Source organism: Brienomyrus brachyistius, chromosome 9 (assembly GCF_023856365.1).
Source record: "Brienomyrus brachyistius isolate T26 chromosome 9, BBRACH_0.4, whole genome shotgun sequence".
NCBI lineage: Eukaryota > Metazoa > Chordata > Actinopteri > Osteoglossiformes > Mormyridae > Brienomyrus > Brienomyrus brachyistius.
The window spans coordinates 5,348,725-5,371,579 of record NC_064541.1 but is presented as its reverse complement, the minus strand read 5'-3'; the positions used below and the strand labels follow the sequence as shown (position 1 = coordinate 5,371,579).

At 42.6% G+C, this 22,855-nt stretch overlaps 1 protein-coding gene across 3 annotated transcripts; it reads left to right on the top strand.

Annotated features, from left to right (window-relative positions):
* Positions 1 to 2,458: 2,458 nt before the first annotated feature.
* Positions 2,459 to 22,080, top strand: LOC125749552 (doublecortin domain-containing protein 2-like). 3 transcript variants are annotated; one of them, XM_049026925.1, is made up of 10 exons: positions 2,459 to 3,308; positions 4,099 to 4,153; positions 7,765 to 7,841; positions 7,963 to 8,097; positions 8,326 to 8,475; positions 8,789 to 8,843; positions 9,704 to 9,854; positions 19,019 to 19,107; positions 20,358 to 20,567; positions 20,649 to 22,080. In XM_049026925.1, the coding sequence occupies exons 1-10, from the start codon at positions 3,022 to 3,024 to the stop codon at positions 21,042 to 21,044; spliced, it is 1,605 nt and encodes a 534-aa protein (XP_048882882.1). In that variant the 5' UTR covers positions 2,459 to 3,021; the 3' UTR covers positions 21,045 to 22,080. The 3 variants fall into 3 exon arrangements, with proteins under 3 accessions (XP_048882882.1, XP_048882881.1, XP_048882879.1); XM_049026924.1 differs by having other exon boundaries at positions 20,358 to 20,648; positions 20,730 to 22,080; XM_049026922.1 differs by having other exon boundaries at positions 2,460 to 3,308; positions 20,358 to 22,080.
* Positions 22,081 to 22,855: the final 775 nt, after the last annotated feature.

Below are 22,855 nucleotides of genomic sequence, written 5' to 3'. Positions count from 1 at the left end.
TTTTCTGTCAGGAGTTTCAATTATGAGGCATGTTACTGGCACCTAATAAAATAAAGTTATGTTTTATTTTTTGACTTGAATCACAATCACAATGATTGGTTGTTACCAGGTCTCAGAGGAGCCTTTAATCTATAACCTGGGATACTTTCTTATGACCTGAAAACTTCCATTATGAAGTGAATGCTATGCATGCTGTGAAAAAGCGGTCATATAAAACAGTTCATTCTCCTTCGGCCTGTGGAGTCACTTGATAGGTTAGTGTGAAGCGATGGTGCTACTAAATATGCCATATTCTCCGAAAACAACCAGTACTAGGTACTAGGCCAAAATACTGTTTTATCAAAAAATTGTAGGATACACACACTTTAGGGGTGTCAATCGTTTGCAGGACACACACTGTAGGGACATCAGTCCATTTTAGGGTGTGCACACACACACACAAACACACACACAATGGGCATTTTGGACACTAATTCATTGAAGTGAATGTTTCTGAACTGTGTGAGGAAACTGACTCAAACACAAGGAGGCGATGAAAGCTCCATACACACAGAGCCCAGAGTAGCTATTGAATCCGCAGCATTACAGGTGTGAGCTGGCTGATATAAACAACCCTGCTCAAAGTAAATAAAAAATACACGTTTTACAAGGAGGATTCTTTAAGGCCTGTTTCAGCACCATGTAAGAATGTTCCAGATTAGAGTAAAAGTAAATAATTCTTCTGGGACATTCCTCAGATGTGCCTGTTAAATGTGTATTACATATTTGAAAAAACTGTAGAATGTAACTGGAAAATGACAATTTTCTCAAAATTGTCTTTTGCTTCTTAATGCTGGCAGTCTAGTGTAAATAATACTTGGAGGACATGCATTTAAGGTGAAATGCATCTACCCTCCTAACAGAACAACCGGCCCTGACCTCCCACCCCCCCCCCCCCCAGTTGAAAAGGTCTAGAACCACCACTGCATGTATCCTGGTTAGGTTCATCAGGAGGGCCTGCAGCCTGTCATAGACAGTGTAGAGCACAAGGCCTGGGTACACACTGGCTGGGAAGCCAGTCCATCGCAGGGCACATACACACACGGAGTAGCAGACACTGTGTGTAATTCAGAGACACCAATTATCCTGACTGTACATCTTGGGACTGTGAGGAGAAACTGGAGGAAACTCGTGTAACACAAGGACACAAACTGCACAGACAGAGTGAGGGCGGGATTCACCCCCCTCTTTCCTGAGGGCTGTTCCCGAGCCCTAATTTCAGCTACTGCACAACTTAAGTTGAAAAAAAGCAAAAAATGTCTACATATTACTTTAAGGTAACAGAAGTATTTCCTTTTCTTTTGCAAAAAGATGAGTAATTGGTGTGGAAAAACAAAATGAAAATTGTATCACACAGGAGAGATGAAGTGACACTGAAGGAAAATTAGGAATTATATAACTTTAGTGATTATATAAACAGTAATATCAATTAATTGCATAATATACATATTGTGATACTACCTTTTATTCACAAGCGACCCCATTGTACCTCATGTCCCAGTTGAACAAGTTAAAAGTCTGGGTTTTGCGTAGATTCTTCGAGGGGTACACATAAGCACCACTTCTGTGTTATTCTGCCATCTTGTGGACGAGCTGAAACACTGCTTTGAATTTGAATCTGCGTTACATGTAATATACCGTAATACAGGGGTGTCTAACTCCAGTCCTGGGGGGCGGATCCCTGTGTAGCTTAGCTGTTTCTCTGCTCCACCATAAAGAATTCAGCTCAATAGTTGTGTGGTAATTAGCACAAGGAGTTGAATCAGGTGTGTTAAATGAGGGGAAACCCAAAACTGTGCAGGACTACGGCCCCCCAGGACTGGAGTTGGGCACCCCTGCCGTAATATAATGATTTAGCTGAAAATTAAACGCAGATTATTTTATAAAACATATTATTACAACGCATTTGTAACGTCTGTCATTGACAATTATATCCAGATTTCTTTACTTGAATCGGGGAGATATATTTAGGCCTATAATTCATAGACCTATACAGATATCATATGAATAAAACATACAGGCTCTCGACTCACCATGGCTGATTATTTAGACTAACATCTAAGTTTTAAAATATTGCCGTTCGTCTTACTTTATCAATGTGTTCGTTACCTTAAGCATAAATTAATTTTGCATAAACAAAACGTACGAGCGTATTTAAGGAGCTAAACATGAGTTTGCTTAAAGAAGGTAGCAGGCCTATGAAAAGGGTAATAGATCTACTTTATAGATAGATGCAATTTATTTTTATTTTACAGTTGATCTTATAGCTTTTGTTGTCCGTGAACGAGGCTATTTAGCTGTTTGTGTAATACTGCGGGGGGAACAAACATGTTTTTAGGTCCGGACATAGCGCATCTATGGGGAAGCAACATCCTAGCTGTGCGCTGCAACCAATCCTCTGGGCGCCTCATTAAAGCGTTGCCTGGTTGTGAGGCTCGAAGTCTGGGGCGATACTGACGATCTCCTGGTGGCCTTTAGGCTGGACCTAAAATGCGAAAGGAAGCAGGTAGCGCTCGTCCTCTAGCCGCTGATCGCTGCAGATCGCGTTAATCACGGTGCAGGAAGATGGTGCGTGAGTTTCTGCTGCTGGAGATGTTTCTATAGAAACGTTTGGAGATAGTTGGGAAGCTTCCCGCGATTCATCAGAGCTCCATGCAAAAGGGTGCATGAAATGCGTCCTCCCTGCTGCCATATAAATGCTTAGGCAACAGCACTTTGAAACAGCCAGACGGCGTAGCCTTGAAACATAAGCTGCAGACTGATATGATCTGCTGAGGAATATGCAGTTTGCGTAAGTTAATCTGCGGAAAGTTGAGGGAAAGTGCGCTCTTTTCCATCCCGAGCGTTAAGAAGACCAATACTCATCATGCACTTTTTAATAGCACGACTGTTGTAAATTGCATCGCAGTCCCAAATTTTCTGTTGCTCGTCTTTACTACCTTGCAGGCTACAATAAAGTAGTAACTAAATTAAGGGTGCATCATGAGCACAGAGAAACCCAGCTTCCTGTCCCAGCCCGTCGTGAAAAATATATACGTGTATCGCAACGGCGATCCTTATTACGAGGGCCGCCGGCTGGTCATTAACGAGAAGAAGGTGTCCAGCTTCGAGACCTTCCTGCGGGAGGTTACCGGCGGCGTGCAGGCTCCGTTCGGCGCCGTCAGGAACATCTACACGCCGAGAGCCGGACACCGGGTCTCCTGCATGCAGCACATCCAGAGCGGCCAGCGCTACGTGGCCGCGGGGAGCGAGAAGTTTAAGAAGCTGGAGTGAGTGAAAACTAGGAAAAAACTGTTAAATAATATAGATTTTTTTATTTTATTTAATTAATTTCTTTGTTTACATGACCACAAGTTTCTGCAAGTCTTGTGTGCGTGTGTGTGTGTGCGCGCCCGGTAACTTTACGCGTGTGTGTGTGTGTGATCCAGGTATACATTACATTTTGGGGACCAAATGTTCCCACAATGTTACAGAAGCTGTTATTGTAACGTTGTGGGCCGTTTTTTGGGTCCCCACATGGGGAAACTCAATTTTATAAAAATCTGTCCCTGCAATCAAAAAACTAAAAACACCAAAAGTCTTGTATTTCCTTTGGTTACTTATGGTTAAGGTTAGGGCTGGGTAGGGGTTAGGGGTGTCATTGTTGGGTTTAAGGTTTTGCCTATAGAAATGTGTACACACACACACACACACACACACACACACAATTAGGTATTGCCTATTTCTTGCCCTGAAATATCTAGATGTTTATTGTCAATATTATGCCAGTATGTTTGCTTAATTCGTTCCGTGCCATTCAGCTCTGGAGGCTTATTCTCCACAGAGTACATTTAGAGTATATCTCTATTTTTAGATTTAGTTTTTGGACACATTATTTACAGTGGTGCTTGGCAGGGAATGTTCTGCAGCTGAACGTCTAGATAAATTTAGGAAGCCTTAAAGCTAAGCAGTGTTGCATTTAGCTCAGCGTTGTGATTTGTATTTGTTGCAGTGGAGTGTTTACATGCTTGGTTAGTATTGCTTTTGAAATATACAAATAATTTTGCCCATCCTTTCCAGCTATTCAGAGATTGGAACCAAAAAGAAAAGGCTTCTTCAAAATAATGGCGTGATGGTAAGGTCCTTCCTTCATTTTGTGGTCGATCATTCATTTATCCGTCTATTCTGCTGCAGCGCTGTGAATTACCTGACTTACACTTGCAGAAGGCATTGTGCTGCTGGCATGTGCGATTGGGGGTAACGAGGAAAGGCTTTCTTTTGCTGTCATTTGAGGGGGACTTAATCTTCTTGCTTCAATTGAAATCCCACAGACTGTTTGTCTTGATGATGACAGCTGTAGTCGTATCTCCCCCTCTCTCGTTCCCTAAGTGAGTCTGACTTTTGACATGTGCTGGAGGACAGCCCAAAATCAGGAAGTGACCCTGTAGCCAGAGGACAGGCCTACGTTTTGGCCAAGGACAAACAAATCAGATATAGGAATCTGGTTTTTATGGGAGGAACGTGAAAACGATTACTGCAATGTCAAGGAGTAGCTCTACTGAATGCGAAATTGCCTTTATCAGAGATAATTACGCCTGGTCCACTTGACCATAAAAATCTGTAGTGTGCTTTCTGAGTAATGTACAATAATATCCAAGTGTCTTGTCACAGACCATCTCTGCCTGCCTTTTCTGTCTAAGCTCTCTGCAGTAAAATATAATTTTGAAACGGGAGAGAGGAACAAGCTGAACTATGAACCCTGGACAGATGCTTGGGTGGGATGATTACGGGTCCATTTCTCATAGTACACAGTGGCAGCATTTGCCACCATTCAAACCATGCGTTTGTGTGTGTGTGTGTGTGTGTGTGTGGGGGGGGGGGGGGCTCTTTTGACCACAAATAGTCACTACACTAAATATTAAATAAATGCGTTATTTAGGAGATGCTGGTGCAGCACGTTCTGCTAAACGGCTAGCTACGATCTTCTGATTCTACCCATTAGCTAAAGTTAATGTCATATGCAGCCGGGAAGCGATCATATCCCAGCAGCACCGCGGAAAGAACGAAAATCAAAGATAGGGAGTCTATAACGGAAAATGTGCCTAAGCCGACAGAACAGTGAAGATGCAGAAAACTGTAGAAACGCATGGAAGGCAGGGGGACCCAAAGTGACCCTCCCCTCATTGCCGGGTAAGTGACATATTCTGCTGCCTAGGGTGTTTTTTTGAGGGGGTGTCGACTGAGCAACCACTGGCTCCTCCCTGGCAGGCCTCACCACCGGCGCCCCCAGCCGCCCTTGGTGCGAGGATTGTGTGCAGCTCACTGCCAGACCTAAGGTGAACTCGGGCAGTAAAATTTGGCCAGGGTTCCTGCTCAGCTTTGACCGTGACTGATTGTAAGTGATGGTCCACTGAAAGAAAATCTATACGGACGGCAGCATCCAGATGAAATGCTTTCAGTAGTTCGTGGGAATCCGAGAGGCCACCAAGGAGTTTGTAAGGCAGCGGTCTGACCCACAACAGACAAACCGTTTAGCTCAACAAGCCTTTCCGGTCGTCCTCATAGCCGTGAAAAATGCCTCGTATGAAAACCCTCAGGAAAAAGACCCAATTAAATTTGTTAGTGGATGCGACTTGTTTAAAAGCACTTCATTATGACAGCACGGCTCATTGGAGTGGATTTGCAGATTTGGGATTTGTGATAGAGAATCCCATTAGGACAGAGCACAGCCCACATAATACCCCCATCAAACTGCCAGTCTCACACCCGCAAATGAGAACCAGCTGTGCAGAAATTCCTCACCGTTGTTCCTGTGACAGATTTTTCTCTCTAAGTCTTGGAGAAAGCATCAGCTGGCAAGGGCAGGGATTCAGCAGCTCTCTGGGTGAGAGGGTCAGGAGGCGTAAGCGTCAGGATTGTGGACTTGGGGAAACGAAAAAAGCACCAGGTTCGGTCTCTCAGGGAGATGTTGAAATTGAGTTAATAAAGAAACAATGAAAAGTAAAAAAAAAAAAGTTGCAGAATTTTAATGAATGAGGAACCATTTCTTTTACAGATTAATAAAAATATAAATTTTTACTAGCATTGCTTTAACATGAAAGTATCAAGACTATCTATCAAAACATTCATTTCATGTTTAATTTTTATAAATTTCTAAAAAGAAGTTGGCTCCTGTAAAATAACAAAAATTGCGTTTACAATAGGAATGCTGTAGGGGTGTAAAAATATTATAGTGTCAGTATTTTCTGCTTGTGCTCATCTTGTATTTCACTTCTAACTTTCCGCTCTTGCGGCCCAATGAAAGCAGTTTGCCCCTCCTGTTAGAGTTATCAGATAGACGAGGTGTAATGTTCACCCATCTTCCCTGCTGCTGAAGTGTGATATCGCGCTAACGATTAAATATTCATTCCTGGAGCACCAGCAGTGTCTGGACATGTGTGGCGTCAAACCTCATGGTTGCTCCGGTGGCTCCTCTCTCGTTGGTTTCTGCGAGAATTCTCCCTTCGCTCGGAGATTTAGTCGGCATTCCCGTTACGTAGAAAACATTGCAAACGTAGGAACCTTTTTGTCGTCTTGCAAAATCCAGTACGTGAATTTGTTCACTATGTTTCCTTTTTTTTACCCAAAGCTTTTTATGAGTAGGAGCTGAGCTACTGGTTTCCCAGGTAATTGGCAAGACCAGACAGGCTTAAACAGGCAATCTATTCACAAGGGCCGCACTGCCCCTTAGCACCCTCTTGTTCTCTCTGATTGTTTCAATTAGAGAACCCTCCAAGCATTATTTTTGTGAAAGCGCACAGCGCCTCAGCCTCGACCCCTGGGCCCCCCATGCCTCTTTACCCCGCAAGAGTGTGGATCGCCGTTGCTAGGGAATGGGGTTGGCCCAATGAAACAGGAGTTCGACCATTTTACTGTACCAGCCCTAGAGTACAATCCATACCAGCCTCGACCCTAATAAAATGTAGATTGGATGGCTCACAAATGAGGAGAGCTGGCCTCATTTTTTTTGTGCGTTACAGACATGAGATTTTGCTTAGGAGTTGCGTACTTGGGGAAATTAAGAACCTGGTTATGCACTGCAAAAAAATTTAATTTAAGCAAATATAATTTTCTTCTATTTAGACAAAATTTCATCAATAAACTGACGAATATACCGTCTTTTGAACAGGATTAATTTGCTTGCATTTAGGCATGTGTGTCTTATTTTAGGAAATCTTACCGAGAACAATTTTCTTACTGCGCTGGCAGATAATTTAGCTAGTTTTAGGCCGTCTTGTCTCGAAACAGAAACAGTTTATCTTAAATTTGAAAGGCCGTGTTTTTGCAGTGTGTGGCCTAGCGAGTCAGCCTGTATCTGTGAGGACGTGGGTTACAGGCAGACAGTTGCTGGTGTTTTGCTGTTGTTTGTAGCTACATGGTTCGCTGTTTAGCGAAATTATAGTTACACGAAGCCGTGTGCATTCTTTATGAGCTAGCTAATGATTAACAACGGATAATTAATGAGGGAAAAGTGCTTAACACTGTAATCAGTTGAGGCGCTAGTGTTTCTTGATGAATAATTCATTGTGTGCCATCTAATGAAATTGTATAGCTTCTATTTTTACCTGATTGGATATGCACAGCTACAGTTACATTGTGCCTCGTTGAAGACACAGTAATAAATAGTGCTTAATGTTGTAAAATTATGTCGAAGAACTGCGGCTTTTAGTGCCCTTTTCAAATCTCTTTTTCTTCTGTCGTTCTCAGATAAAGCAGGTGGCCCAAAGTCGTATAGCTGCATCAGCGAGGTTCCTGAAACCCATCAAAGAGCCCTGTCTGATTTTGTAAGTCCACTGGCACGTACGGAGTGTTGTCTTCCGATCGGGATCCGCGTGCCGGCAGCGGAAAGCACGTATCTCCGCAATGCCCAGTGCTGCCGTGCTGATGCACTTTGCCATTTTTCAGCGTGGTGGCGAATGGAGACGTACTGAACCCCCCTGTCCGACTACTGATACCGCAGCGGATGCTCGGCCTTTTCGAGCGAGTGCTGGAGATGATCACCGAGAAGATGAATCTCAGGATTATGGGAGGCGTTCGCAGGTAGCTGCTGTACAAGTTAACACTTGTAACCCTAATTTCAGGCTGGGACTCATGGTGCTTAGAACACGACATCATTAATAGCAGGTATGTTTTTGATGGCACCGGATCGTCACCGGATTAAGACCCTTTTTACCACTGTAAGAGGAAAAAAACAAACTTCTGGTTGTGCACTTTCCCTGTATATCATGTGTTGAGACCTAACAGCCGCCCGTGTCTCATTCTTGGCAGCCTGTACATGCTCGATGGGACGCTCGTCAGCGATGGAAATGACCTGGAAAGCGGACAGTACTATGTGGCTGTCGGGCGTGAAAGGTTTAAGAAGCTTCCCTATACTGACCTCATATTTGCCAAACCAGCATCGATGAGAAGATTTGTTGGGTAGGGTTTATTTGAACCATTTAAATACTTAACATTGTCTTTATTCATACAGATAGCGTATGTTTCGTATGTAATGCGCATGTTCATCCATCTTCTCAACCTATTATGGTCAGGGTTGAGGGGTACTTATTGCCTAATTTTTAGTAACTTTACGCTTACTTCTATATTTTGATGTTCTTACAAGTGTTTCCAGTTCTGTATGGACTTCCTAGTACATGCCATTCTTTGGATGTCTCCACATTAATCTCAGTGTTCTGTCGGAATCTTCAGTCGAAATGTATGAACATGAAAACTGTCAGATGTGATTTTGTAGGTCAAAGGCTGCCTCCCTGCCTCCGATTTACAGAGCCAAAAAGCAGGATGGACCTGTAAGTGCACGTGGCCGCTATACTGCCACTTAAGGGGCGCCGGGGGTCTGGACGTAGGAATTTACCGGAAAGGACTTTAATAGGAAAGAAAAAAAATGAATGGGAGCTACTTTATATGTTTGTTCTGTAGATATTATTTGAATATTAAGCTTCTGACTTTGTCTTGTCTTCGGACTTTCACAACAAAAAATCCAAAGTAACTGAACCAGAGGATAATGTATAAAAACATAAAACTATAATATATATATGAATATTGTGGTGGTTCTTGTGTCATGTACTATCTTTCAGTCCATGTATAGAAATATTTCACTTCAGTTGTTCTGTACTCCATGCTTTTTGTAACAAGAACATAGGTAGATAACATAGGTCATACTTTATTGGTCAACAGGGGAAATGTTAAAACAATACTGATATATGAGGGAAAATAAGTGAAAAAGTTTATGTATTCATGAAACAGCAGTAATAAAATATGTTTCTAACCATATGGTGCAATGGCTGTACCAAAGTTAACTGACACTCTTGCTCAGTTCATGCTTATTTGTGGAATCATGGGTAAAAAGGCAGTTTCACTGGATGCCTTCTTCAGGGAATCTAGAATTTACATTCTAGAGCAGTGTTTCCCAACCTTGACCTCTGAGACAACAGTCAATCTGCGTTTTTGCTCCCTCTCGGCTCCCTGCCAGACAGTCCACGTTTTTGCTCCCTCCCAGCTCCCGGGGAGCAAAACTGTAGGTCTGTGGTCCCTGAGGGCCGGATTGGGAAAGACTGTTCTAGAATGTAATCATTACTTTTCCTAGGCATGATCAGAGAAGTGAGTACATGGCAGCTGGAGAAGCACGACTTCCCTTTGCGACCCGCAGGTGGGCAGTGATCAGAGTAAATCAATGGGAGCAACCAATGGTGCATCAGATTCTAAGATGGGATCCCCGAAGCAGGGCAATGAGGCCCAGCTGATGAAACTGAGGCAGAGGAAGAGCATCCTGACCATGTCGCTAGGAGCCCAGGACAACGGTAAGAGCACGTATCTGCCTGGCCTGAGCTGCGATAAGCCAGCTGAAAGAACACGATACTACAGCAGCCCAGCAATCAGTGCATGCAGACCTACAGCTCGCCGGCCTTCAGTTCAGATAATGCTAATGATAACACTCCTGCTAAATTAATCAATAACATTGAATTTAGTTTGAGGCACCTGAAATTTGTAGTTTTAGCCCTTGGACGCTGCATAACTTGAAGCGTTAACTGATTCTGCCTTCAGTTCCTGGGAATGCATTTCAGAGGCTTGAGATGTGTGTCCCGTGTGCCGTGATTTTTCTCTAAATTGTCAGGGAATAATTGGTATATCATCGGCACAACAGCGGACCGCACGGATACGCGGTTGTAGGCGTGTCGGAGATTTTTAATTCATTTTTCACAGAGACCGAGCATATCAAAATTGATCAGCATTTTAATTATTTCAATTAATTAGCCTTATTTTTGCCCAGGGTTGTTATTCAATTAGTTAGATTTTCTGTTTACATTTCGTCATGTTTAATTTGTGTATGCATTTGGTTCCAGTGTCGTCTTTGGGTTTCATATTTACATGTATGTGAATAGTGTATACAGGCTTTAAGGTGGGCAAAAACATTATTGTTTGCGCAGATTTTTTGAATATTGAAAAGATCTTGTGATTTCGTAGGTGTACAGCAGATGGCGCTCCAGGACTAAAAGCAGGGGTCTTTTGTGATTTGTGATTTTCATTGCCATGGCAAACTCGGTTGTAAAAAGATAATGACCCACGTGGTATTAACATTCACCACAATGATTCCTGTACATGTTTGCTTTAATTTTAGACGGATACACAAGTCATTTTGCAGTGCAGCCTCCCTTCCTTTCCTTTAACAAAGATCTGAGTGTCAGCATGTGACACATTCCCATTTTGCCACATGCTACATGCTCAGTGTTGCTTTTCATGACTGGATGATGTAATCCCAGTGTTCTTCGAAAGCCTGCCGCTTCACTCGGCCACTAGGTGGTGCTAGTGGTCCGGGGAAGCGACCCTTTGAGCGGTACGGATCATTGGGTAAATCGCATTACATCACCTTCTTATTTTAAACGCAGCTAAGATGTAATTCAGCTGTTCTTGAAAGCAACACCCTAGGAGTAGATTGAAAATTTCTAAAGCTAGGGAAAGCAGAGTCGTTTGTAAGGAACGGCAGCGGTGTTCACATAATAGTCCATTAAAATGCAAGAGGCCCAGTTAGCACCCAGATGGCTGATGGAGGGTTACTAATTTCCCCAGGTGATGAGAGACATTCTGCCTCTCATGTTCTTCTATCCAACATCCGCTCTCTGCTTTTTAAATTCAGTAATAATTTACCACAGTCTCAACCGAAGGCTGTGTACTGGATACAGATTTGATTGTTTTTTTTCGGAATATGTTCATGTTGAACCACTTAGGAATCAAAATTTGATTGTAGGACTACTAAGGTTTATATTCGATGTGTATTTTATTATAATACAGTACAGATTTGTATCCGAATATAAGTTTTAATAGCCAAATGCATCAGGCACTCATGCCGTCCTTCAACAAACGTACACATTTATGGTTAGAAGATGTCAGGCTATAACAGTAATGGAAGTAAATATGGCATCGTAACACATTTTCACATCCTGTTTTTGTTTGATAAATCCTTCATTCCTGACGTCTCCAAGATAGAGCAGCCGAATAAAAAAAAAATATATATATATCCCTTTTGGCTGATGCCCTGGGGTTTGGTGCAAATTAACTGAGCTTTTCAGAGGTGTATCAAAGAAGATCTCGCACAGGCCGGGGGGAGCAGACGCGCTAGAACGTTCTGCAAATTGATGTGAACAGGGCATCTGGAGAAATATAATTAGTCTTGACAATTGTGGGATGGCTGTTGGGATATTTTATTCAAACGTCCATCACGAAGGATGCGAGAACCTGACGCCTTCCTCCGAGACCTAACAAGCCTCTAAGTTTATTACGAGTTTTACATCTTCTTAATTGTTTAGAACCCCTGTGCATTTTTTTTCTTCTATTACCTTACTGAAGTAATACCTCATAGCAGGTATAAGCCATGAATTAAGTACTGGCGGGAGTTTTATAATGCAATGCTCTTGGCTGACTGACATTAACAGCTTTCCTGTTCATTCTCTATTGGGGCAGCGCAGTATTCAGGTAGACGGACATTCTGCCTGTCTGGAAGGCAAAAATGTTTCAAGCTCCAAGTACTTGCTTCCTGGGTTATGCTCAAAAGGAAGTACATAAAACGAAGAAAAAATATGAAATGATAGATGAAAATAAATGAAATTATTAAACTAACAATAAATATAAACTAAAATGGCAAAATGAGACAATAAAAAAGAGGTATGATGTCAGTAATTGTAAAATGAAAATGAGAAATTAAAAGTGTAGTTAAAAGTAAAGTTTTTAAAGCTTTAGACGTTGGCATGTACTTTCAGATACGTTGCAAGCGAAGCATACGGCTTGTAAATAAGACTTTTTGGAGTTCTTTAGTTAGCCTGTGAAAGACGTAGCAGCCCTCAGAGGGACGCTCACACTTAACGCATGTTATTTTGCCTTGTTGGGGCCAGTTTTTGGGGCCAATTTCACAATTAAGAAATGGGATTTGCGTAGATACCGTGCCACTCAGCAGGAGTGCAACCGCCGGCTGTATTTGCGGAGGAGTTGAACAAGAGAAAATGGGGAGAGAAGAAGAAAATAATCTGATGAGTGTTGCTAAGATCTTGAGGAGGATCGGGGTATGTGAGGACCACATGAGCATGGTGAAACATGCCCGTACATCCTGATCGCCAAGAGGTCAGTGTTAGATAAATGTCCTTTAAAAAAGGTCTTCCGGTGGGCGGTATAAAGCAAGCATTCGGGTCTCTCAAGTGATAGACTTCACTACTACTAATTAGTGGAGTCGTTAGGTTGCAGGCGGTAGGGTACAGAACTAAAAGATTAAAGCAACGAAGCACAGAGAGGGATAAAGAATTGTGTGAGCAACCAGGATCCCTGGCATGTTAATTAACCTTTAAAACCGCATATGTGTGATGTCTATATTATTACATTGTTGCTTTGTTGAATGTGCCTTTTTTTCCTGGTAGTAAAGTTAAGCCTATACTTTGTGGTCTCAGCGTAACTGTTTCTAATGCAGTTCAGGGGTGTTTCCCGAAGCCTCCTTAAGCCTATAAAAGGTAGAACTTGTGAACGACGTGGCGTTAAGAAGACTTCAGGAAACTCCCCCCTCCCCCCCCCCCCCCCCCCCCGATTTTTTGAGACTTCATATTTGGGACTGAGATGATGTGTACAGGTGTACAGCTGCATGGGCATATGCTGTATATACTGAAGTGGGAGGGGCATGCATCTCCGATCGGCAGAGAAAGTGATGTCATTATGATGAACTGGACAGCTGATTGGCCGTTAAGTTCCAAGCAGCTTTCCAGGAGCCCTGATCTCCTCGCGGTTAAGGAGTATCTGGGCAGGCTGCTGTTATCAAGCCCGGTGGCAGCCGTCTGCAAGTGAGACTGCGGAGGCTTGTGTCACAGCGGCCTCGGACAAGCCGGGTGCTAGCAGTCCCCGCCCACAGGGCGAAGGAGGCAACTTTCAGCCCGGGAGCTGCACTGCAAGCTAAGCAATTAATGCACTTCTGATGTCCTATTGCATGCTCACCACATAGAGAATTAATAATAATAATAATAATAATAATAATATTAATAATGACAACAACAATAATAATATCCATCCATCCATTTTCCAAACTGCTTATCGCCCATCACAGGGCACACTCACACACCATTCACTCACACATGCACACCTACGGACAATTTAGCAACTCCAATTAGCCTCAGCATGTTTTTGGACTGTCGAGGGAAACTGGAGTACGTGGAGGAAACCCCACGACGACATGGGGAGAACATGCAAACTCCACACACATGTGACCCTGAGGGACCCTGAGACCACACACATGGGTCCCAGAGGTGTGAGGCGACAGTGCTAACCACTGCACCACCATGCCGCCCCTTACAGTGCTAACCACTGCACCACCATGCCGCCCCTTACAGTGCTAACCACTGCACCACCATGCCGCCCCTTACAGTGCTAACCACTGCACCACCATACTGCCCCTAATAATAATATGATTATTATTATTATGCACATAACATAGAAAGTTTCATAATCGTATTAATACTTATATACTGTACAATGTTCTCCCCAAGGCTGAGGACATTCGTGGCTCTTCACTTTCTTCCTTCCTTTCTTTTTTTTTTTGCTAATCTTCCTTATTTTTGACTCGCTCTCCCAAGTGCAATTAATATCTGTCAAAGAAGCAAATTATTCTCCTCCACAAAGCGGCGGCGGACATTTAAATTTTGCGCAATTAAGCGCCGCGCTTGTGTGTGTAATTTCTGTGATGAAGTGCCGAGCTGGTCTGAATGGCCGGGCTGCTCGCCGGCGGCTGCCTTGTTTTGTTGTACCTGCTGAATTAAAATGGTAAAAAAAAAGGAAACGACGCAACAATAAAATGTGACAGTTAATCTGGCAGTGAACTACTCCGTTTAGCATTTATGCAAATTGCCTAAATTGTACAGCAACATATTCCTTCCTTTTAAAACACAGTAAGATCCGGACACACAACCACATCCTTTCATTATCTCCAAGGACAAAACTTTATTGTATCCTCGCATTTATATATTTTTATTTATATATTCACGTTCTTTATCTGCCCTTAGAAAAATAAAGCGTGGCAGTTCAGCATTAAATTACGCTATTAAATAGTGCAGCGACCATATTTGCGGATGGATCGTACCTTCCGCTCTCTGAAAGACACATGCTAATTTTAATTACACTTTAAAAGAGCTTTTTACAATGAATAAATAAGCTATGTGTGTTTTGTTTTTGGAAATACCTGCTAGGTCAGGATATTAACTCAGTCCCTGTTTTCTTTTTCTGTACGTTGCTGCTTCCAGTCTGAAGGCTTATATTCCCCACCAAAGAAGCAGGTACGGCCTAGTCAGCTGCAGCTACTGAATTTATGTCTGGCCTTCTGCTTAGTCACCCCATTTCCAGTATATTCTCAGGGTCTCAAACACTCCAACCACCAATTTGTGTGGGGCCCCTGAGTTTTGGCGACCCCTGCTGGCCACACACAGTCATACACTAAGGGAACAGGAGCCCTAAAGTGACTTTCTGACTGGGGCCCACTCAGAATGACCCTACTCCTCGTTGCCCTCATTCCACTTTCTGCGTTTTTAACTTGGCAGATGCTTGTCTTTTCTAGTGAATAGTTGGGGGCCAAAATGCCAAAAATGTAATTATATGTGAGCGTGTGATGATTCTGTAGCTAAAACGGTGAGATGGAAACCTGTAGTCAGTTTTTAGGGTAGGAAGCTGAACGTTTCTGTTCGCAGACAATGAACCAAGTGGCCCTTAATTTACAGCACAAACAGCTTTCAGCGTAAACTTGGGAATGCGTCTCTCGCGTTAGATGCATGTACACGGGGGATTTGCATAAGAAATTGAAATATGCTGCTTCACTTCTTCACCGGGACAACATGACACTGCTTTCCATTTGTTCTGGGGTTCAAAAGCGGAGGGCTTTCTGACCTTTCGAAGGCTCTTTATTGGATCATGAAGGACATGCTAATCTTCCCATGAGTGTGCCCAGTAGTGATAGGTGCAGAAGTGGCCCACGTAAAGGGGAAGGTACTCCGGGCGACCGTACGCTGATTAGGACCACAGCAGATTATGCACTTGGAGAAACTTCAGATGATGACTGCAGTGGAGGGCGAATGACGACATTTTGTTATCAGGACGGTCTGCCAAACTGTAAGAGTTGCCTGAGTTTTAAACCTCTTATAACAGCAAAGCTAATCCTGAATAGCAAAAAAAATTGAGCTTGAATAATAATAATAATAATAATAATAATAATAATAATAAACATTTTCTGATTAAAGAAAATTATGGATGAAATTGAACAGTGATGAAAAATGTATATTAAGAAGCACCTGGTACTTGCAATCAAATCAACACATTAAACAAACATGTTTCATTTACTGCCTTTATGAGATATTTTTCTGTGAGAAATATGTTGTTGGGGTCTGTTCAGATAATTTATTTAATGTAAAGCAGAGCGACCCTGAGCTGCTCATGTTGGCGCCGTTCTTCTCTGGGAGCAGATAAAAATCTGTGCTGTGCCATTGACTCTCATCCCAAGCTTCACACGTTTTTCTGCGTGTATTATGGGATGTGTGACAAAACACAATTTCGGTGTACCTGCTCACGTACTTGCAGAAATGGAAAATAAAACATCGGTTTATTTCAAACTGAGTAGCGACCGGCCGGCCTTTAATGATAGGGCTGCTTGATTTCCTCACAATGAAAAACTGGCTTGTGATGTTGATTGGAATAGAAAATTAATATACAGTGATATAAAATAACTGAAAGTCTGCTTTTATTAAAAGTGCGATGCCAAGCAAGAGTTATTTAACTGCGAATTTCATATCGGGGCGGGCCACAATTCCCCCTGGTAGCAGACTCCAGATATATTTTGAATTTCTTACTGAACACATTATGACTTTGGTATGTAAATAGCTTGCGATGCAGAGAGAACTGTCTTTGAAAATTGTGCTTCAGAGGGGCATACACAAAGTAAGCAGTCGTTTTCAATGGCCACCATTATCCGTTGGATTTAATGAAGGCAAGATTTTTAAATTTTGTGTTTAATTTGATTTACATTCAAATTAAGGCAGGCCCCCATGCTAAATCGCATTAAAAATGTTTATAGTCGCATTAACTTTCTTGCATACTGTCAGTGCTTTGGACTACAGTTAATAAATGCGACCGATTTCCATAAAATATTCAGAGGAGCCCATTATTGCCATCACGTCTCCTCTCTGCAGCAAAACCTCAATCAGTTTTGCATTTGAAATGCATTAAATGCCTTGGTAAAATGTTATAATCCGAGCACTAATATTTCTTACTGTGGTTACGAGGGGAACGGGAAACTTGCGCGGAGCACATTTATTCATCTGCTTAATTATTTAAAGTGTATTGATTCATCAGTTTTTATTTGAATTTATAACTCATTAAGTATTTAAAGCATTAATGTAATTTTCTTGTTTATCAGAGCATACAGTGGCATGCCTGCTGATTTACCAACTTAAGAGCTTGTGAAATCAAGTAGCCCCCTTTCACGTTCCCCTTACAGTCCACTGGATCTCATCTTTTATTATTTTTTTGGAGGAGATCACAGGACTGCTAATATGGATTGTTTTTAATAAGTCTTTTATGCGGAAGAGAAAGCGGACATATCAGCACAACCAGCGTTTCCCCCCAGTGCTTCTCGGAACTTATTCTTTACAGAACATTTGTCAGCACGTTTATTCCAGTCTTTATTTTCAGTGAATCTGTGGCCGTCCTTCATAGGGACCTTCGGAAAGAAGTGAATCGTCAAGAGAATGACGATTTGCAGAAGTTCGTGTGCAAAGACGCCCAGTGCGGCACTGTCTGTGTAAGAAAATAATTTTGCAGCACATAAATGATTGAATGGTTTGTGTATCTGTTAGATGAAGCTCAGATAGTAAATCATTCTTCATGCTCTGAAGGGGATGAGCGAGCTTTCTGAGTGATGTTGCTGAGCATTTGTCAACCAGGTGAGACAAAGGGCAACTCATCTGGGCCTGGATGGTTGTAAAAAGTTGCCCACTGCTAATTAAAGTCGTCCAAGTAATTTTGTTGCCCGATCAATGGAGAGGGTGTGGTGCAGTGGTTCGCCATGTTTCCTCACGCCTCTGGGACTAGGGATCGAGTCTCTGCCAAGGCCCCATGTTAAAAGCACATAACCCACGATGGGTTAATGCCCCATTCTGGGTTGGTGTGCAGCTCAGCAGGTTAGGATGTTGTGCCTGTGATCAGAAAGCTGCTGGTTCAAATCCGTAGGCCAGAAGATTGATGTCACCATTGGGCCCCTGGGAGAGGGCCCCTAACCCCCAGTTGCTTCAGGGGTCCAGCTATCTCACTTTCATATTGCTTTGGATAAAACTGTGTGCTAAATAAATAAAATGTATATGTTTAACTTGCTTACATTAAGATTGCCCACTCATGAGTTTGAACATGTAGTAGGTTTGGCCATAACCAGACTCGTTTGTATAGGAAGATCATCTATCTCTCCATCGTCACTCATTCAGCTGCTTTTTCAATTTGTTCCTGTCAGAAATCACCTTGGGATGTTCACTCATTCCATATGTGCTCTTATGTTTTTTGTAAGATGTGCAGCCTCCTATCTATAACCGCTTACACTCTCCTTGGGCATCCGTCGGAAGCTCAGCCTAGCTGCACTTACACCTAATATTTCAAACGTGTCATTTGCCTCACTTGTGAGTCGCTTTGGATTACATGTCCGCTAAATAAATGTAAATGTTACTGCTATTGGCCAAATATACATGCCCGGATTCAGAACTGGAGGTATTTGGACTGTTTAATCATAGACCTGTGTGGACAGATATTAAGTAATATGACCTGTTCTGCAAAGGTCAAAAGAGGACAAGACCATATGGTTTACATCCCAGTGGAACCGATACTGAAGCCTTTCTTTTATTTACAAATGTCAAGGCCCGTTTATTAGACAGGGATTTGAGCATGGAAATAAAAAGCCGTTTCTCTGAGATGCGTGCGAATGGGAATGTGTATAATCCTATTAGGCGTCCTCCCGGAGAGAGGCCTGGTGACAGTGCCTGTACGGCGCCCTGAGATTACGCACCATCTGCTGAGCGGGACGCTCATCTCGGCGTTTACATTCCGCCGGAGTTAAAAGAGCCGCCGCCACTTCAGCAGAAGCCGGATCTGCGTCCGCAGGCCGGCCCGTAATCCGCCAGGTTTACAGAGCCGCCTCCCAGCTTCTCTGGAGTGCCGTGGGGGTTTGGGCCTGCAGCCTGCCAGGCGGCGGGCACATCCCCGCCGGGGGCCGCTGAAGGGCGCCCTCCCCTTCATCGCAGCGTGTCAGTGTCACCCTGTCCCCTCCACACTCTGACACCCCCATCCCTCTTTCTGTTCTGCATTTCTTCTGTGCTTTCCGACATTCCTATTCCCCATCCATTGCTCCACCAGGATCGGCTTCTTCCGGTGATGTCACTTCCTGTGTCTCCTCACTCACCCCTTCCTTGCATAGATGAAGGGGACCAGAGAGAGGAAGAAGGTGCTGCAAATCCAGACGCTAACCAGGACAACGGTCCGGAGGCTCCTCTGCCCTCCGAGGAGGTTAGTATAGATTTGTATTATTAAGTTCAGGTACAATATAATGTACGTTGCTATGTCAGTGTTTCCCAACCCGGTCCTCAGGGACACATAGACGTCCACCTGTTTGCTCCCTCCCAGCACCCAATGGGGAGGGTGCAAAAATGTCCCCAAGGAACGGCTTGGGAATACTGCGCTAGGCCCACCTGCTACTCCCCCCAATTGATTGCTGCCTCACTGACTGACCCTGCACGACTATTACAGTAACATTATTGCATATTGAGTTTCACAATAAACTATAGTTCAGTTCTTTCATATATACAGTACACTCTTTGGTTATATGGTTACTTACACCAGCAGTGTAACAGGCTTATTGATATTTTCTCATTTTGAATTGACTACCTACTATAATTTTGCATGCATTTCTTGTTGGAATTGTTGTTCCTTAAATAAATTGATTGTTAAAGACTAAAGGTTGAGGAAGCACGACTGAATCCCTTCGCAGTCCCCATTATTGCTATTATTGTTTAGTTCTGGTTATAATTATTGACACGACTCTATTACCCCTCCCCTATGTGTAAATACGATTTCAATTATGCAAATATAATTTTGACTTAGTCACTGTTTATTGGTAACTGTCTAACCTCTGTGTGAAAATGTATGCATGTGTGTTTTGTCTATTGTTCAGTTAATAAAATCTATCTTTAAAATAAATAAATTCCTAACACTACTAAACTCCAGCATACAAAAAATGTTGTCTTAAAGTTCACCACTAGGGGCTGCAGTTCTCTCCCTGGTTCAACAACTTTGAGACAAAGGAAAAGATGTCTAGATGGGTATTTAAACTAAGTACATGAAGGATGGTCAGAGAAAGCCAATGACATGTAAACCCTGTCACTTATTGTACAGGTACTATTGGTGGCTGCCACCAGTCCTGTGCAGTATAGTCAAAAAATTAGCATAATTGTTGCATTCCAAAAAAGAAAATATGAAGTAGTCATTTTAGTCATAATTACTGTACATGGTTCCATAAAAAGCAGTGAATGAACATTATCCTTTTATCACTTCTAACTCAATAGTTCGACTGATAGCTTAAAATCAGTTTAGCTAGTTGCATGCTGGTGTGGCTTAGCTAGCTATCTTATTGCCAAACTTTCTGTTCAGCATGTGAAATGCAAACTAAAATCAATTGTACATTTAGACATATAAAGCTTTTATTTTCAATGTATACATGAGATTTCCATTTGGCCTTTTCCTTTAAAAAAAACAAACAGATAAAAGGAGAAAGCGAGATTGGAACAGAAGAGAGTGCAGGAGGAAACGATGATAGAGAGGAAGACGTCACTATCCCTGGTGCCGGCGAGCTGGAAGAGGAGGAAGATGGAGCAACAGCTGCAGACGATGAAAGGGAGGAGGAGTCAGACACAGTCGACACATGGCCTTTGGTAAATGGAAATGGGGAAATGAACGAGGGAGAAGAGGAGGTGGAGAGGAGCGAGAGAGAAGCAGACAACCCCACTCCTGGAGTAAATGGAAATGGGGAAATGAACGAGGGAGAAGAGGAGGTGGAGAAGAGTGAGAGAGAAGCAGACAACCCCACTCCTGGAGTAAATGGAAATGGGGAAATGAACGAGGGAGAAGAGGAGGCGGAGCAGAGCGAGAGAGAAGCAGACAACCCCACTCCTGGTGTAAATGGAAATGAAGTGGACGGTGAGGAGGAAGATGACCGAGCAGAGGACTGCGGGGCGGAAACGGCGAATGACCCGTCTCCCGAGATGGAGGACAAGCAGGCAGAGGAAGAGCTGGTGGGTGGGGATGAGAAGGAGGAGGGTGAAGCTGGAGATGGAGAGCAGGAAAACGGTGAGCTGGAGGCTAAGCACAACACTAATGAAGGCGAGGAGACACAGGAAGTGAGATCAGCAGAAGAAGCCGATCCTGGCGGAGCGCCGGAGAGGGAATAGGAATGTCGGAAATGAAGCAAAGGACACTGGAAGTCCCAAAAATGAAGAAACATCCCAGGGAGCTGAAGACATAAAACTAATAAATAACCTGCTGAAGATGGCAATCTAGCAGGACAGCAATACAGGTCTGATGTCAGACTCTAAGGGCGACAGGAATTCTGGGAAAATAAGGCTCCCTGAATTAAATGACAAACTATTGAATACCTCAATGAATAAAAAACACATTTTCCCACTAAATTGGCAAATTAGCCAAACAATTCCAAATAGATCTATTTATTTTTAGTACGCAGATATTTTCTGAAGATTTAACACAGTGTATATTTTGTAGGGATACAGATAAGTTTTATTTTCTCTAGTTAAGGAAAAGTGTGTATGGATGTTTTCCTTCAGCAAAGTAATTCTATCTCGTTCTTAGAAAATTATTTATTTATTATTTCTTTTAATTTTGCCAGTCTTTTTTCCCAAAAAATCTCAGGGGATTTAATAAAAGGTACATAATAACCATATAAATAAAAAATATGCTCAATCAATTACCAGCTGGATAACAACCCAATTCAATATGTGAAGACGCAAACCATTTCAATATTTTTCCTGTGTTCCGTAGCACATTGTAGCCCCGGCTCTGAAACGGCTGCTTTCCATGAAGAGCGTGTTGTGGGGGGAGGGAAGACAGCCTCCCCCTGTAGAATTTCCAGACTACTTTTAGTTAACGATATTGATTTGGCAGGCAGGGTGCTCCGGGAATACATACGTCCATACATGTACCACATCACTAAACACGGCTCAGAATAAACATTTGGCTGCATGTCACTGCAAAGGCTGCAGTGTGACAGGGAAAATGCATTAAGGCTCAAACAGTGATCATATTTTGCGAACAGCTTACGTAGACATAGGTTAGTTAAATGTATTGTAGATGGAAAAATCTGGTTAAGATTAAAAAAATCAACTGCATTCTTAAAATCTTTTAATGTACATGATAACTTTGAAAGCATAAGAATAATGAAAAATAAATAAATTTTGCACCTGCAAAGTTAAATGGAGTGTTGAGCATCTTTAATCGGCCGCTTGAAATGCACTTAGACCTCCGTGGATCCTTTGGCTGGGCACACACAGACGCAAGAGGCTTCAGGCTCTCTTATTTCTGTTTATGTCAAGTCGTCCAATTAAAATAAGCTCAACTGAGCTACTGATGAGCACAGGTGGGTACTTCTGGTCCAGACCAGGATTTGTTGAGTACTCTGTGACTGGGACTTTATGCTGAAGTGGTTGGTTGGAAGAAAAATGGAGGTCTGGACTTTTTACTCTCTGGACCTGAATTGCCTACCTCTGCTTTTAAGATCCTCATTTCAGACGTTCTTTAACCCATCAACACTGATGTCAGTTTACTGAATGGTGAAAGTCTCCTGGCTTTTCTTAAAAATATGCTAAGTAGCTAAGCTACATATACCGTATCTTGTATATAGCAGAATTCAACTCAGCTGATGGGAGAGACCTGCTGAGAGCTATTTTAACATTTAGTATTTAGCATTTTGCATAAAAAAAAGTATTTCAGCAGAAGCGTATTTATGAAGTGTCCAGGTTTTGGACATTAGGTTTGCTCTTGATTACAGTCGCTTCTGTCTTGGGTGACGTGGCTCGAGTTTCTTAGTGCACCCTGTTATCTGTTCATTTTTATGTATGTGGGTATCAGCAGGAATTCAGATGGAACATTTTGTGATAACCTTAGTTCTGACTACAACAGTGAAATGTCAGTCCTACCCACAGATGGAAGAAAACAAACTGCACTCTCCATTAACCTACCCTGAAAAAAA

Excerpts from the sequence above, each read along its gene's own strand:
- LOC125749552 (XM_049026922.1), top strand. The coding sequence starts at position 3,022 with ATGAGCACAGAGAAACCCAGCTTCCTGTCCCAGCCCGTCGTGAAAAAT. Across the intron at positions 3,309-4,098 it reads GAGAAGTTTAAGAAGCTGGA|CTATTCAGAGATTGGAACCA; the intron begins GTGAGTGAAAAC and ends CATCCTTTCCAG. Across the intron at positions 8,476-8,788 it reads TCGATGAGAAGATTTGTTGG|GTCAAAGGCTGCCTCCCTGC; the intron begins GTAGGGTTTATT and ends GTGATTTTGTAG.